General features: G+C 41.4%; 1 protein-coding gene across 3 annotated transcripts in view; it reads left to right on the top strand.

Annotated features, from left to right (window-relative positions):
- SH2D4A (SH2 domain containing 4A) overlaps positions 1–13,568 on the top strand; it is a 73,481-nt gene that overhangs the window by 37,692 nt on the left and 22,221 nt on the right. For all 3 annotated transcript variants that reach the window (XM_038747436.1, XM_038747434.1, XM_038747435.1), the window contains exon 5: positions 13,382–13,462. In XM_038747436.1, the coding sequence (XP_038603364.1) occupies positions 13,382–13,462 (81 nt within the window). The remainder of the gene's footprint in view (positions 1–13,381; positions 13,463–13,568) is intronic.

The raw sequence follows: 13,568 nt of genomic DNA on the forward strand, positions 1-13,568 counted from the left end.
GATGTGTCCATGGTGTCACTATGGGTTGGAAACGACTCAACGGTATAAGACAAGAAGGAAAAAGAGTATATAAAGCTAAAAATGGAACCATTGCATAGCATCACAAACTACTCTTAGTACTTCCTGATGTACCTGTGTACAGTGGCAGGAAGCATCAAAGTAAAACAAACCGCCCCAGAAAAGGAACACAATAGAGGAGGAGAGGATTTTGAAATAATCATACCTGGTATCATTTTGTTGAGGTTTTTTTGGTTTTGTTTTTCCCAACTTCCCTTCAAATTGCTCGCATAAGAGGTAAGTTGTAAAAGTGTTTGTTCTTGATTAAACAAGTGTTAATATCCCTGACAGAAATAGTATTATAATGTATATTATCAAGATTATTACAATTTTTAGCTTATAATAGTGATGATGGCATTTATTAAATTGTACTCTCTCAAGCCCTTAATACAGTGCTCTGCAGTTAGTAAGCTCTCAATAAATACCATTCTTACATGCTTGCTATTTGCCAAGCCATGTGCTAAGCACAAGATAGATTGGACACATGGGACATTGGACTCTCCCATTGGACTCTGTCTGAGAGGAAGGGAGAACAGATATTTTGTTCCCATTTTACAGATAGGAAACGGAGGCATAGAGAAGTTAAGTGACTTGCCCAAGGTCACCCAGCTAGCAGGTGGTGGGGCAAGGATTAGAACCCTGGTCTCCTGACTTCCAGTCCTGTGTTCTTTCCCCTAGGCTATACTGAAATTATTTTTCTTACGGAGAGGAAATGATCAAAGGTCATTGAGATTAAGTGATCTACCTAAAATCACAGAATGAGGCAAGAACACTATTTGAGATTAGAGCTCAGCGTTCACAATTTGATGTTTTGTCAGCCAAGTCAAATACCTTTTGCAACATTCCATTACTATTCTTTCTGGTCAGATGTATGATCTAATCTGTAAAACTCATCAGAAAAGAGCTGTGCTACCGTTTAATGTTTAATTAGAAGTATTATTTTTTGATGTAGCATTACAGGGAGCACAAGACAAAGAGGAGAGTGGTAGAGAACTCTTCACTAACAATGAAAGTAGTAGTTTTGATCGATATTTAGAGGTCACTCTGTGACAAATCAAAGATAGGCCCTTTGGAAAGATTTCTTTGTTTAGAGGTAATTTTAGATGCCAAGGACTCATTAATCATTGTGCGTACTCTGACCTTGCAAAATAGGGAGGCTTCAGAACAAAGCTAGGTCTGTTTCCTCTTAGATGTTTTATCTCCATGGAATTTTAACAGTCTTTTTCTTACAGAGGTGGTTTGCATTCAGGACCAAGTAATACAAAACTAGAGATAAAAGTTTGAGGAGTTGGAAGTGGAATGAAAACATGAGTTAATGAAAGCAAGAGACCATAGAGCTAGTAGGTTCAAAGCCCTAAGCACTGCTTCTTTTGGAGATGGAGCTCCTCTCTGACTTTCTCTGGTTCTGTATCTGGGAAAGAACCCAGGAAAACCTGGCCCAGTGTGTCTAAACTGCCTCTCCTAAAGGCAGCAGCTAACTACAAATGATGCCACTTAAAATGTGGCTTTCACCATGCACACGGTGTACTTCACTGTTTTAGACAGTCATGCTAAGTGAATAAGCTCTCATGTGTCTAGAAGGCTGTGAGTAGCACAGACCAAAATGAGGGTAACCTTTGGGGTTTCAAAACTTAATGAGATTGATTTCCATTTATTTTATTTTTTCTCTCTGATCTTTGCACCATGCTTCAAGAAAACAAACCCATGAAACGCTAAGGAAAGACAATATGGAACACACAATGACAAATCTACCCAGCTTGCTGCTCACCTTTTGGCCATTTTACTGGTCATTGGCTGGGGTTGGAGAGAACAGGCCAAAGAAATGTTGTGATAAAAAAGTGTGGTGGTGAGAAGGTTGAAAGTAAAGGTTGGAAATGAGTAACAGGGAAATATTTGTGGATTTGTTAGCCATGTACTCTTAATATCCCAGGGGAAGAGGTAATAAAGAATCAACTGTACCTAATCTGTGTAACCTGGAATCATAGGTAAAAAGAACAACATCTTTGACCTCCAATTTTTAATGGATTCAGAATCCACTTCCTTGCTTTTGGCAGGGCGGGGCAATTTTGGCCATTGGAAGGAATTCAAATGTTCATTGAAAACACTTCAGCTGGAAAGTACTCAAACAAAAACTAAAACTAAAACAAAAATGGCATTGTGCCAAGTCCTAGCCCGTGGGGTGGGCAGAGAGGCAGAGTAGGACACATAAATGCATACACATACAAAAAAAAAAATCCTACACACACACACGCACACTCAGATCCTGGGGAGAAAAAGTGTATGGGGAATGAGTCTCATTTTGCAAGTCTCCAAAGCCAATCCACTCACCTTCCTACACTGATCTGTGCAGGCCTGGCTGGCTCTTCAGTGTTTCCCGCCCACCAGGATCCTGGCACTCAAAGCCACCTGGCAGGTGACTTATATTAGTTGTAACTTGCCTGCCTTTTCCATGGTCTACCTGAATTTTTCCAAGGTGTAGGTAGACTTTAGCTTCTGGGTGGCAGCTTTTGAATGGAAAAAAAAAATATGCACTCGGTTCACAGTTTGGGGGTGTGGTGTGGTGTGTGTGTGTGTGTGTTGCAGAACTGTGCAGAATTTCTCTCAATCTGATTGGATTCATTCAATCGTATTTATTGAGCGCTTACTGTGTGCAGCGCACTGTACTGAGCGCTTGGAAAAATTGGACGGGACTGCTACTGCTATGTAGTCCTTTCAATTACTTGAAATATTGATGTTTGAAAAAGGAAGAGAGTGGTCCACCCACAGAAGTAAAGGCCAAGAAGGAAATTTTCAACTGTGACTATTTTTATTTTTTAATTCATTCCTTGACACAAGCTGTACTGGAGTTACTGGAAACTGTAATTGGTGTACTAATACCTTGGTTTTTGCCCTAGCATGGTCTCTATTCTGGAATGGATTTTTAGAATAGTCTCAGTATAGACTGACTTCAAGCCAGGACTCATCTTTCTCCCTGGAAATTCTTCTGGGCATTTTTCTGCATCACCTCAATAAAGAATAGCACTGTGCATCGCCATTCACACTTCATATATTGACAAGACCCTGAAAAGTGAAAGATTAAGTTCTTTGTAGGTAGGGAACATTTCTACCAACTGTTTTATTGTACTTTCCCAAGCTCTTAGTAATAATAATAATAATAATAATAATAATAATAATAATAATAATGGCATTGAGAAGCAGCATGGCTCAGTGGAAAAAGCCCGGGCTTTGGAGTAGAAGTTCACGGGTTCAAATCCCAGCTTGGCCAATTGTCAGCTGTGTAACCTTGGGCAAGTCACTTAACTTCTCTGTGCCTCAGTTACCTCATCTGTAAAATGGGGATTAAGACTGTGAGCCCCACGTGGGACAACCTGATCACCTTGTATCCTCCGCAGCACTTAGAACAGTGCCTTGTACATAGTAAGTGCTTAACAAATGCTATCATTATTGTAACCTATTTTTCAAAAAGACAGACTGGGATAGGATTGAAATGATTTCAAAAGCAGTTCAAAGGAATTGGAGATTTGCAATATATTTGGCAGGTATGGGTCTCAATTAACATATCCTATTCCGGATTTATATGTTGGGGCTCTATCACAAAATGCATACAATTGGTCCAAATTCTGGCAGTTATTTATTGAGCACTTACTGTGTGTGCTTGGGAGAGTACAGTATAACAGAGTTGGCAGACATGTTCCCTGTCAACAAGGAGTTTACAGTCAAGAGGGGGGAATAGACATTAATATAAATAAATTCATTTTGGATATGTACACAAGTGCTGAGGAGCAGAGGGTAGAATGAATAAAGGATGCAAATCCAAGTGCAAGTGCAACACAGAAGGGAATGGGAGAAGGGGAAATGAGGGCTTAGTTCAGGAAGGTCTCTTGGAGAAGATGTGATTTTAATAAGGCTTTGAAGGTGGGAGTAGTGATCGTCTGTCAGTTAGGAAGTGTGTGTGGAACTCCAGGGAAGAGGCAGGACGTGGACAAGAGCTCACTGTGGGCAGGGAATGTGTCTGTTTATTGTTCTGTTGTATTCTGCCAAGTGCCTAGTGTAGTGCTTTGCACACAGTATGGGCTCAATGAATATGATACAATGAATGAAAGGGGATGGTGATATGATAGATGAGATCGAGGTACAGTGGCAATAGAGGAGCAAAGTGTGTGGGTTGCGTTGTCATAGGAAATCAGAGAGGTAAGCTAAGAGAGGGTAAGGTGATTGAGTGCTTTAAAGCCAATGGTAAGGAGTTTCTGTTTGACCCAAAGTGTGGTGGGCAACCCCTGGAGGTTATTGAGGAGTGGGTAAACGTAGGCTGAATGGTTTTGTGGAAAAATGATCTGGGTAGCAGAGTGAAGTAGATACAGTAATCAAGGCAGGATAGGATAAGTGCTTCGTTTAACATGATAGCAGTTTGGATGGAGAGGGAAGGGTGGATTATAGAGATGTTGTGAAGGTAATAATAATAATAACAACAATTATGGTATTTGTTAAGTGCTTACTATGTGCCAGCACTGTTCTAAACACTGGGTTAGATACAAGGTAATCAGGTTGTCCCATGTGGGGCTCCCAGTCTTAATCCCCATTTTAAAGATAAAGGTAACTGAGGCACAGAGAAGTTAAGTGGCTTGCCCAAAGTCACACAGCAGACAAGTGGCGCAGTCAGGATTAGAACCCATGTCCTCTGACTCCCAATCTGGTGCTCTTTCCACTAAGACACGCTGCTTCTCCCAGGTAGAACTGATGGAATTCATTGACAGATTGAATATGTGAGTTGAATGAGAGAGATGAGTTGAAGATAATGCCCATGTTATGGGCCTGTGAGACAGGGAGGATGGTGGCACTGACTACAGTGATGGGAAAGTCAGAAGGAATACAGGGTTTAGGTGGGAAGATGAGGAATTCTCTTTCAGACATGTCAGGTTTGATGTATAGGCAGGACAGCCAAGTAGAGATGCCCTGAAAGCCGGGGGAAATATGAGACTACAGAGTAGGAGAAAGACCAGAGAGAAAATATAGATTTGGGTGTCATCCACATAGAGATTGAATGATTATCTGAGCATGTTTATCTGGATATTTCCTATTTAACATAGAGAGTCATTTCATTTAAGTGCAAATTCCTGGAGATCAGGGCCCATGTTCTTGCTTCTATCATATGTTTTTTATAGTATTTGTTAAGTGCTTAACTGTGTCCCAGACACTGTTCTAAGCACTGGGGTAGATACAAGCTAATTGGACACAGTACTTGTCCTACATAGGGCTCACAGCCTTAATCCCTATTTTACAGATGAGGTAACTGAGGCCCAGTGAAGTTACCTGCCCAAGGTCATACAGCAGACAAGTGGCAGAGCGGTGATTAGAACCCAGGTCCTTCTGATTCCCAGGCCCATACTCTCTCCACTAGGCCTTACTGCCTCTCAAGGATTTTGTACAGTGCTAGTCACACAGAGGGTGCACAGTAAATGCTGCTGCTCCTGAGCTCCAGTATCTCAGCAGTATGTTTTCTTGTACTGTTGGATTCAAAAATCTACTTATACTGTGGGCTTTAAATATTCACCACCTGGCTCTTCCTCTGCCCAAAGTGGGGCTGTTTTGCTGAAGTCCACTATGTTAGGAAGTGTGCAGTAGGCCACAGTTGCCTGGCTGTCTATGAGTTATTTCTCTTCAGGAACAGTATTTGCGTGGGACACAGAGCCAGAGAGAGTGTGGGGGAAAAGAAAGACAGGGTGGGTGCCAGGTGACGAGACACTTTTCCATTTGCGTGACTGCACATCCCTTCTGCTTAAAAATATTCTCAGGGAGCAAAAATGAGTGCATATCAATTAGCCATCTTAGAGGTCTGAGAGGATAAATTCATTTCTACAAGCTTTAAAAGTGAATATACTGCAATTAGTGCAGTCTCATGTGACGAATGGTTTAAGGAGAGATATTAATTTTTAAACATACCATTATCACCGTTTCTCACAGCATTTTATAATTCAATTTATTAAATGTGTTGGAGCTGTCACAATGATGGGTTTTGCATACAGTAAATTTTCATAGAAATACTTGCAGAATTCCTTGTGCTTCACCTGGAGTTATGAAGAAACACAGGGAGATGGTGATTGTTACCCATACTAGCTTCTAGTACTTAAGCAGATTAACTTTCCCTCAAGGGGGGTGTCTTCAAGAGTGAATTTCTACCCGTTCTAGCCACTCATGAGGGTTTTTCTTCCCTTCCCCTGCGTGGAACTAGCTTGAGTGACTATCTCAAGAAAACCTGACAGTAGTACACTGGTTGAGATTGCAGTGGTGTTATGATGGGCTGAAGAGTGGGAGAAGTGTGATCTAGTGGATAAAGCACAGGTCTGGGTTTCAGAAAGACCTGGGTTCTAATCCCAGCTTTACCACTTGTCTGCTGTGTGACTTTGGGCAAGACACTTCACTTCTCTGTGCCTCAATTACCTCATCTGTAAAATCAGGATGAAGACTGTGAGCCCCATGTGGGACATGGACTGTGTCCAACCTGATTAGCTTGTACCTACCCAGTGCTTCATACAGTGCCTGGTACATAAGCACTTAACAAATATCTTTTTTTTTTTTTTTTTAAAAAAGGAGAAGGCCAGTTTGGGTTTGATTGATAGATAAGTACCAAGAAATGAGCCATTGCAAATTTATAATGCAGGAGCATATCACTGCATCCCAGATTACTAAAAAAGACTTCTTTCAGATGCTGCTGCTGCAAACTAGGTCAGAACATCAGAAAGACATTTTGTTCCACCTCTTTCTCAAAACCAGAGGAAGCTATATGAAAGGGGGAAGGATAGTTATTAGGATGAGGAATAATTTGAAGATTTATGAAATCTGGTAAGGAACCAAACTGGGAAGAAGCATAACATCTTAAGAAATTAACAGTCATAGCCTAAGCTTTGGGAAAACAAGCATACAAACAAATGTTTCAAGAAAGTATTGAAAATTTGAAAAATATTGATAGGGTGACTGTATTGTGGGAAGGGAGTATGCCTTGTTTTAACTTCTGTAAGCCATAATAACCTTTCTGTTACAATTTGAATATTTATAAATATGTCCAGAGGATATCTGATGGATACAGCTAACAACCTTAACATAAAAACAACCATTTCTTCTGACATCACATCGTACTGTACAAATATTCCCTAATTCTGCCCCTGCATTCTGGCAGAACTAAATGTACCTAATACAGTTTTCTACATAAAAGTAGAAACTCAGTACTGTAGAATTTCATTATATATAAGTATCATGTAATAGATGCATAGATTTATAAGATACCTTTTGTCCAAGAATTTTACAGAAGAGAGAAGATAGGATTATTAAATTCATTTTACAAATGAGGTAACTGAGGCAGAGACAACTCAAGTCTTAACCCAACATCCTACCACAAATCCAAAGATTCCCAACTAATTCCGGACCTGCTACTTTAGTTACTATTTCTCTATCCATGACCTGCCTCTGCTTTCCCCTTTTCCCTATATTAAGTACAAATTCCCTGTTGAATATTAATATTCTCCATCCCTCAGATCTATTCTTCTTCCCTTCAATTCAATTTCAAATGCTTTATTTTCATATTGAAAAACAGTGTGGCCCAGTGGAAAGACTATGGAGCTGGGAATCAGGGGACCTGGGTTCATCCAATCATATTTATTGAGCTCTTACTGTGTACTGTGCTAAGCACTTGGGAGACTACAATACAGCAATAAAAAGACACATTCCTTGCCCACTATGGGCTTACAGTCTAGAGGGAGGGAGAAAGACATGAATACAAATAAATAAATTACAGATATGCTCATCAGTGTTTTGAAGCTAGGAGGGGGAAGAACGAAAGGAGCAAGTCAGGGCAACACAGAGGGAAGTGGAAGAAGAGAAGAACAGGGCTTAGTCAGGGAAGACTTCTTGGAGGAGGTGTGCCTTCAATAAGGCTATGAAGTAGGGGGAAAGTAATTGTTTGCTGGATTTGAGGAGGGAGGGGGTTCCAGGACAGAGGCAGGATGTGGGTTAGGGGTTGGCGGTGAGATAGGTGAGATTGAGGCACAGTGAGAAGGTTAGCACTAAAGGAGTGAAGTATGCATGCTGGGTTGTAGAAGAGGGGAAATGAGGTGACGAAAGGAGAGGGCAAAGTGATGGAGTGCCTTAAGCCAATGGTGAGGAGTTTTTGTTTGATATGGAGGTGGAGAGTTGGGGAGAGAGTTTTTTGAGGAGGGGGGAAGTGACATGTCCTGAACGTTTTTGTAGAAAGATGACCTGGGCAGAGGAGTAAAGTAAGGACTGGAGTGAGAAGAGAAAGAGGCTGGGAGGTCAACAAGGAGGCTGATGTAGTAATCTAGGTGGGATAGGATGAGTGATTGTATTAACGTGGTAGCAGTTTGGATGGAGATGAAAGGGTGGATTTAAGTGATGTTGTGAAGGTGGGACCAACAGGATTCAGTGACGAACTGAATACATGGTTTGAATGAGAGAGAGGAGTCAAGGATAATGCCAAGGTTAAAGGCTTGTGAGATGGGAAGGGTGGTGTTGTTGTCTACAGTGGTGGGAAAGTCAGGGAGAGGACCGGGTTTGGGTGAAAAGATGAGGAATTAGTTTTGGACATGTTAAGTTTGAGGTAATGGAAGGAAATGCAAGTAGAAATGTCTTGAAGGCAGGAAGAGATTCGAGTCTGAGGAGAGAGAGCAAGGCCATGGGATGAAATGTGGATTTGGCTATCATCTGCATAGAGACGATAGTTGATGCCATGGGAGCGAATCAGTTCTCCAAGGGAGTGAGTGTAATTGGAGAACAGAAGGGGTCCCAGAACTGAATTTTGAGGGACCCCCACAGCTAGGGGGTGGGAGGCAGAGAAGGAGCCCACTAAGGAGACTGAGAATTGAACAGCCTGAGAGACAAGAGGAGAACCAGGAGAGGACAGTAATGGGAGGACATCCAAGTAGAGATGTCTTGAAGACAGGAGATGCAAGATTGGAGAGAGGAAGAGAGATCAGGGCTGTAGATGTAGATTTGGGTATCTTCCGCAGAGGCTTGGAAGGATATCCCAGTTCTGTATTTAAGAGAATTTTTATCCTGCCCCTCACCAGAAAAAATGAAGCTTGTATGTTCAACCAAATAAAGTTACTTAGCAAGCTTTGAGGACAGTTTAGCACACTCAGTATTTTTGCAACAGTTTCTTAATCCTCATACTGTGAGCTCTAACACTTACTTCTGTATTTGAGGCTTTTCCTTAAGGGATTGTCATAATCAACCCAATTAGTAGAAATGTTGCAAATTCCTTTTGGGTCTATGAATTTGCAAGATAAGAATTACAGTCGATTTTACCCAGCAGGGGGTGTTTGGATAATTTATGAGTGATTTCTAGAGCATATAAGTGTGCCTCTGTGAATCTTAACAAAAATGAACTTCTGTAAATGAACAATTCAGTTAATTTTTTTATCCTTGTGAATGTTGCTGCTTGATATCCCTCACCCTGGGCTTCAAGGCTCTCCATCACCTCGCCCCCTCCTACCTCACCTCCCTTCTCTCCTTCTACAGCCCACCTCGCACCCTCCGCTCCTCCTCCGCTAATCTCATCACCGTACCTCGTTCTCGCCTGTCCCGCCATCGACCCCCGGCCCACGTCATCCCCCAGGCCTGGAATGCCCTCCCTCTGCCCATCCGCCAAGCTAGCTCTCTTCCTCCCTTCAAGGCCCTGCTGAGAGCTCACCTCCTCCAGGAGGCCTTCCCAGACTGAGCCCCTTCCTTCCTCTCCCCCTCGCCCCCCTCTTCATCCCCCCATCTTACCTCCTTCCCTTCCCCACAGCACCTGTATATATGTATATACGTTTGTACATATTTATTACTCTATTTATTTATTTATTTTACTTGTACATATCTATTCTATTTATTTTATTTTGTTAGTATGTTTGGTTTTGTTCTCTGTCTCCCCCTTTTAGACTGTGAGCCCACTGTTGGGTAGGGACTGTCTCTATATGTTGCCAATTTGTACTTCCCAAGCACTTAGTACAGTGCTCTGCACATAGTAAGCGCTCAATAAATACGATTGATGATGATGATGATGATTACTTCTGCTAAGAGACTTTTCTAGATATATTGCTATAATTGTGTAGTATTACTAAAAACATTTAAGTTGAGCATAGTTTATAATTAATATCCTTACCCCTGATGAGCATGAATTGGTCATCAAGAATGTATTTATACTGCCCAAACACCACGTTATACTAGAGATCATATTTTCATATTCCTGGAACACAGAAAATGAGAAATGCCTTGGAGAGAAAATAATAATTATGTTGCTAGCTATCTTCAGAATACATCAGGTATAATTTTTGTATAGATATTGTCTATTTCAATAATATAACCAAATGTGAGAATTTTAATTTCTCTTGCCACTCCAAATTGCAGAAAAAAATATAAAATCACAGTACCTTTCTATAGAAGATTTAGTAAAGTAAAAATTAATTGTGGGAGGAAGGACCAGACCGCGCACAAATTTTGTTATTGAAAACGTACTTTGTAAACACACCATATTTTCCACATCTGACACCTGCTGACAATGAGCACTGAAAGGGTGAAGAAGGGCTAAGGTAGAGCTAAAGGTCATAATTGGAACATTTATTGAAATGAGGGTTTTGGCTTAGATTATTTCAGCCTTAAGCAAATTTCCTTTTATCTTTGCCTAAATTAATGTGTGTTCCTCAATTGGATAAGCTCTCAGTGACTCATTCATTCAGTCATATTTATTGAGCGCTTACTGTGTGCAAAGTACTGTACTAAATACTTGACTCCTCCAACACTATGACATTGTGAAGAATCGACCATGTTTGCAACCCAAACCAAGTGACCATATTCAAGATCACAATCCTAATCATTCAATGACTGTGAAAAACTCAAACACAACAAATCCTTAGTCAGATCCAAATAATAGATCCCACCAAAATAGCAAAAGTACAGTTCAAAGCAAAACTGGTAATAACTGTTCTCAAAAGCCATAACCCTCCAAGGCTAAGAAGATCCCTTTATTTCCCTGAAAACATAGACTGGCAAGCCCTTCTCCTAAGGAATTTTTTCCCCTCTGAGGTGAATGCACTGCAGAGAAATTTATCCTGATAGATACCACCAATGTAGGCTGCATTTGCCTGTGGAGGGAATCTTTGAGCTGGGAATCTTGGAAAGAAGGGAAAAGTGAGTCAAGTTAAGCCTTGTTTGTAAAAGAAGCTATTCAGACCACCTTCCAGGCGCCAAATCAATAGTATTTCTTGAATGCTTACTGTGTGCAGAGATTGTAGTAAGCTCTTGGGAGAGTATAGTCGAGTTAGTAGATATGAACTCTGCCCCCAAGGGGTTTATGGTCTAGTGAGGGAGACAGATCCAAAAATCAATGGCAGATGGGGGCTCAGTGGAAAGAGCATGGGCTTTGGAGTCAGAGGCTGTGGGTTCAAATCCTGGCTCCGCCACTTGTCAGCTGTGTGACTTTGGGCAAGTCACTTCCCTTCTCTGGGCCTCAGTTCCCTCATCTGTAAAATGGGGATGAAGACTGTGAGCCCCTCGTGGGACAACTTGATTACCTTGTATCTACCCCAGCGCTTAGAACAGTGCTTTGCACATAGTAAGCGCTTAACAAATACCAACATTATTATTATTATTATTAAGGGAATGCTGAAATGCCAGTCATTGGGTAGGGAGCAGGTGAGAAATTGGGTGTGGAGATGAGGGATTGATTAGGGGAGGCTTCTTGAAGGTATGATTTCAGAAAAGCTTTGAAGATGGGAAAGCAGTGGCCCTCTAGATGTGAAGAGGAGGGGATTACAAGCAAAAGAGAAGGCATGAACAACAGGTTGGTGATGACAAGACAAAATTGTGGCACAATGAGTAGGCTGGCTGGGAAAGAATAAAGCAGGCAAGCTGGGGTGTACTGGGAGAAGAATAAGGTTAAGTTGGGGGAAAATTCCTGATAGAGTATCTTGAAGCCATTGGTCAGGAGTCTGTGCTTGAGGCAGAGAGGAATGTGTAACCACTTGAGGTTTTTTGAGGATTGCAGAGAAGTGTGCACAATGATGCTTTAGAAAAATGACCTGGGAAGCAGAGCAAAGTGTGGACTGGAGAGGGAGAAACAGGAGGCTGATGTGGTGGTTGAGTCAGGATGTGACCAGTATGGTGGCAATTTAAGTGGAGAGGCAGGAGCTGATTCTGGAGATCCTGTGAAGAACTGACAGGATTAAATGACTGCCTGAAAATGGGAGTTGAAGAAAAGAGAGGCATCAAGGCTAATGCCAAGGTTGCAGCCTTGAGAGGCAGGGATGATTGTAATAATAATAGTGATGATGATGGTATTTGTTAAGCACTTACTATGTAAGTACTAAGTGCTGGGGTAGATACAAGCAATCAGGTTAGACACACAGTCCCTGTCCCACTTGGGGCTCACAGTCTTAATCCCCATTTTACAGATGAGGTAACTGAGGCTCAGATAATTTAAGTGACTTCCCTGAGGTTACACATCAGATAAGTGGTAGAGCTGAGATTAGAAACCAGGTTTTGTTTTGTTGTATGTTTTGTTTTGTTGTCTGTCTCCCCATTCTAGACTGTGAGCCCGCTGTTGGGTAGGGACCATCTATATGTTGCCAACTTGTACTTCCCAAGCGCTTAGTACAGTGCTCTGCACACAGTAAGTGCTCAATAAATACGATTGAATGAATGAATGAAAAGGTCCTTCTGACTCCCAAACCCATGCAATACCCATTAGGCCACACTCCTTCCTGATGATTGTGTTGTCATCATCCGGAATGGGAGAATTAGGTGGAGAAGAGGATTTAGAAGGGATGGTAACAAGTTAAGTTTTGATATAGATCAGGTTTCTAGAGTGGTGACAGCTTGTGATTTCCATTGTCATGGGAGGAAACTCCCTCTGGCAATTGAAACAATAGATGGGAAGTGTAGAAATGTGTGTCTCTGCTTCATAAATCGGTGTGGAATGTATCAGGGGTTGGCCTAGTCTCCCCTTATTTTGACAATTTTTTCTATCACATTTCCATGTATATTTTATGTATATGCAGTTTATACTGCTACATAATCCATACTTTTCTTTCCTCCACTTTTCCTTCCTGGAAACAATTATAGATTTTTATCCATCTCCCCCCATTAAAATATAAGCTTGAAAGCAGGGAACTTATATCTTGATACTGTTGTACTCTCTCAAGAGCTTAGTACAGTGCCTGGCACTTTGTGTAGGGGGCTCATTAAATGCCATCAATTGATTCTGACATTGCATTGCCATTGCCAATATGCAAAATAATCATTTCAGAAGAAACCATGTGTGCCATTAAATCTTTAGGTGTTCTCCAGCTCCCCACGAAGCATTCATCAAATGTTAGCAGATTCCATCAATCGTTCTACAATGAAAGGATCTCAACAGGTAAGACAATTTTGAGTCACCTGGAATATAGGGGAGATATTTGAAACACCAAGTTGATACTGTGTTTTTGAAAGTAGTTTGCAAATTGGTTCACTTGTTTCCCAAA

The sequence above is a fragment of the Tachyglossus aculeatus genome, chromosome 5, assembly GCF_015852505.1.
Source record: "Tachyglossus aculeatus isolate mTacAcu1 chromosome 5, mTacAcu1.pri, whole genome shotgun sequence".
NCBI classification, from domain to species: Eukaryota; Metazoa; Chordata; class Mammalia; order Monotremata; family Tachyglossidae; genus Tachyglossus; species Tachyglossus aculeatus.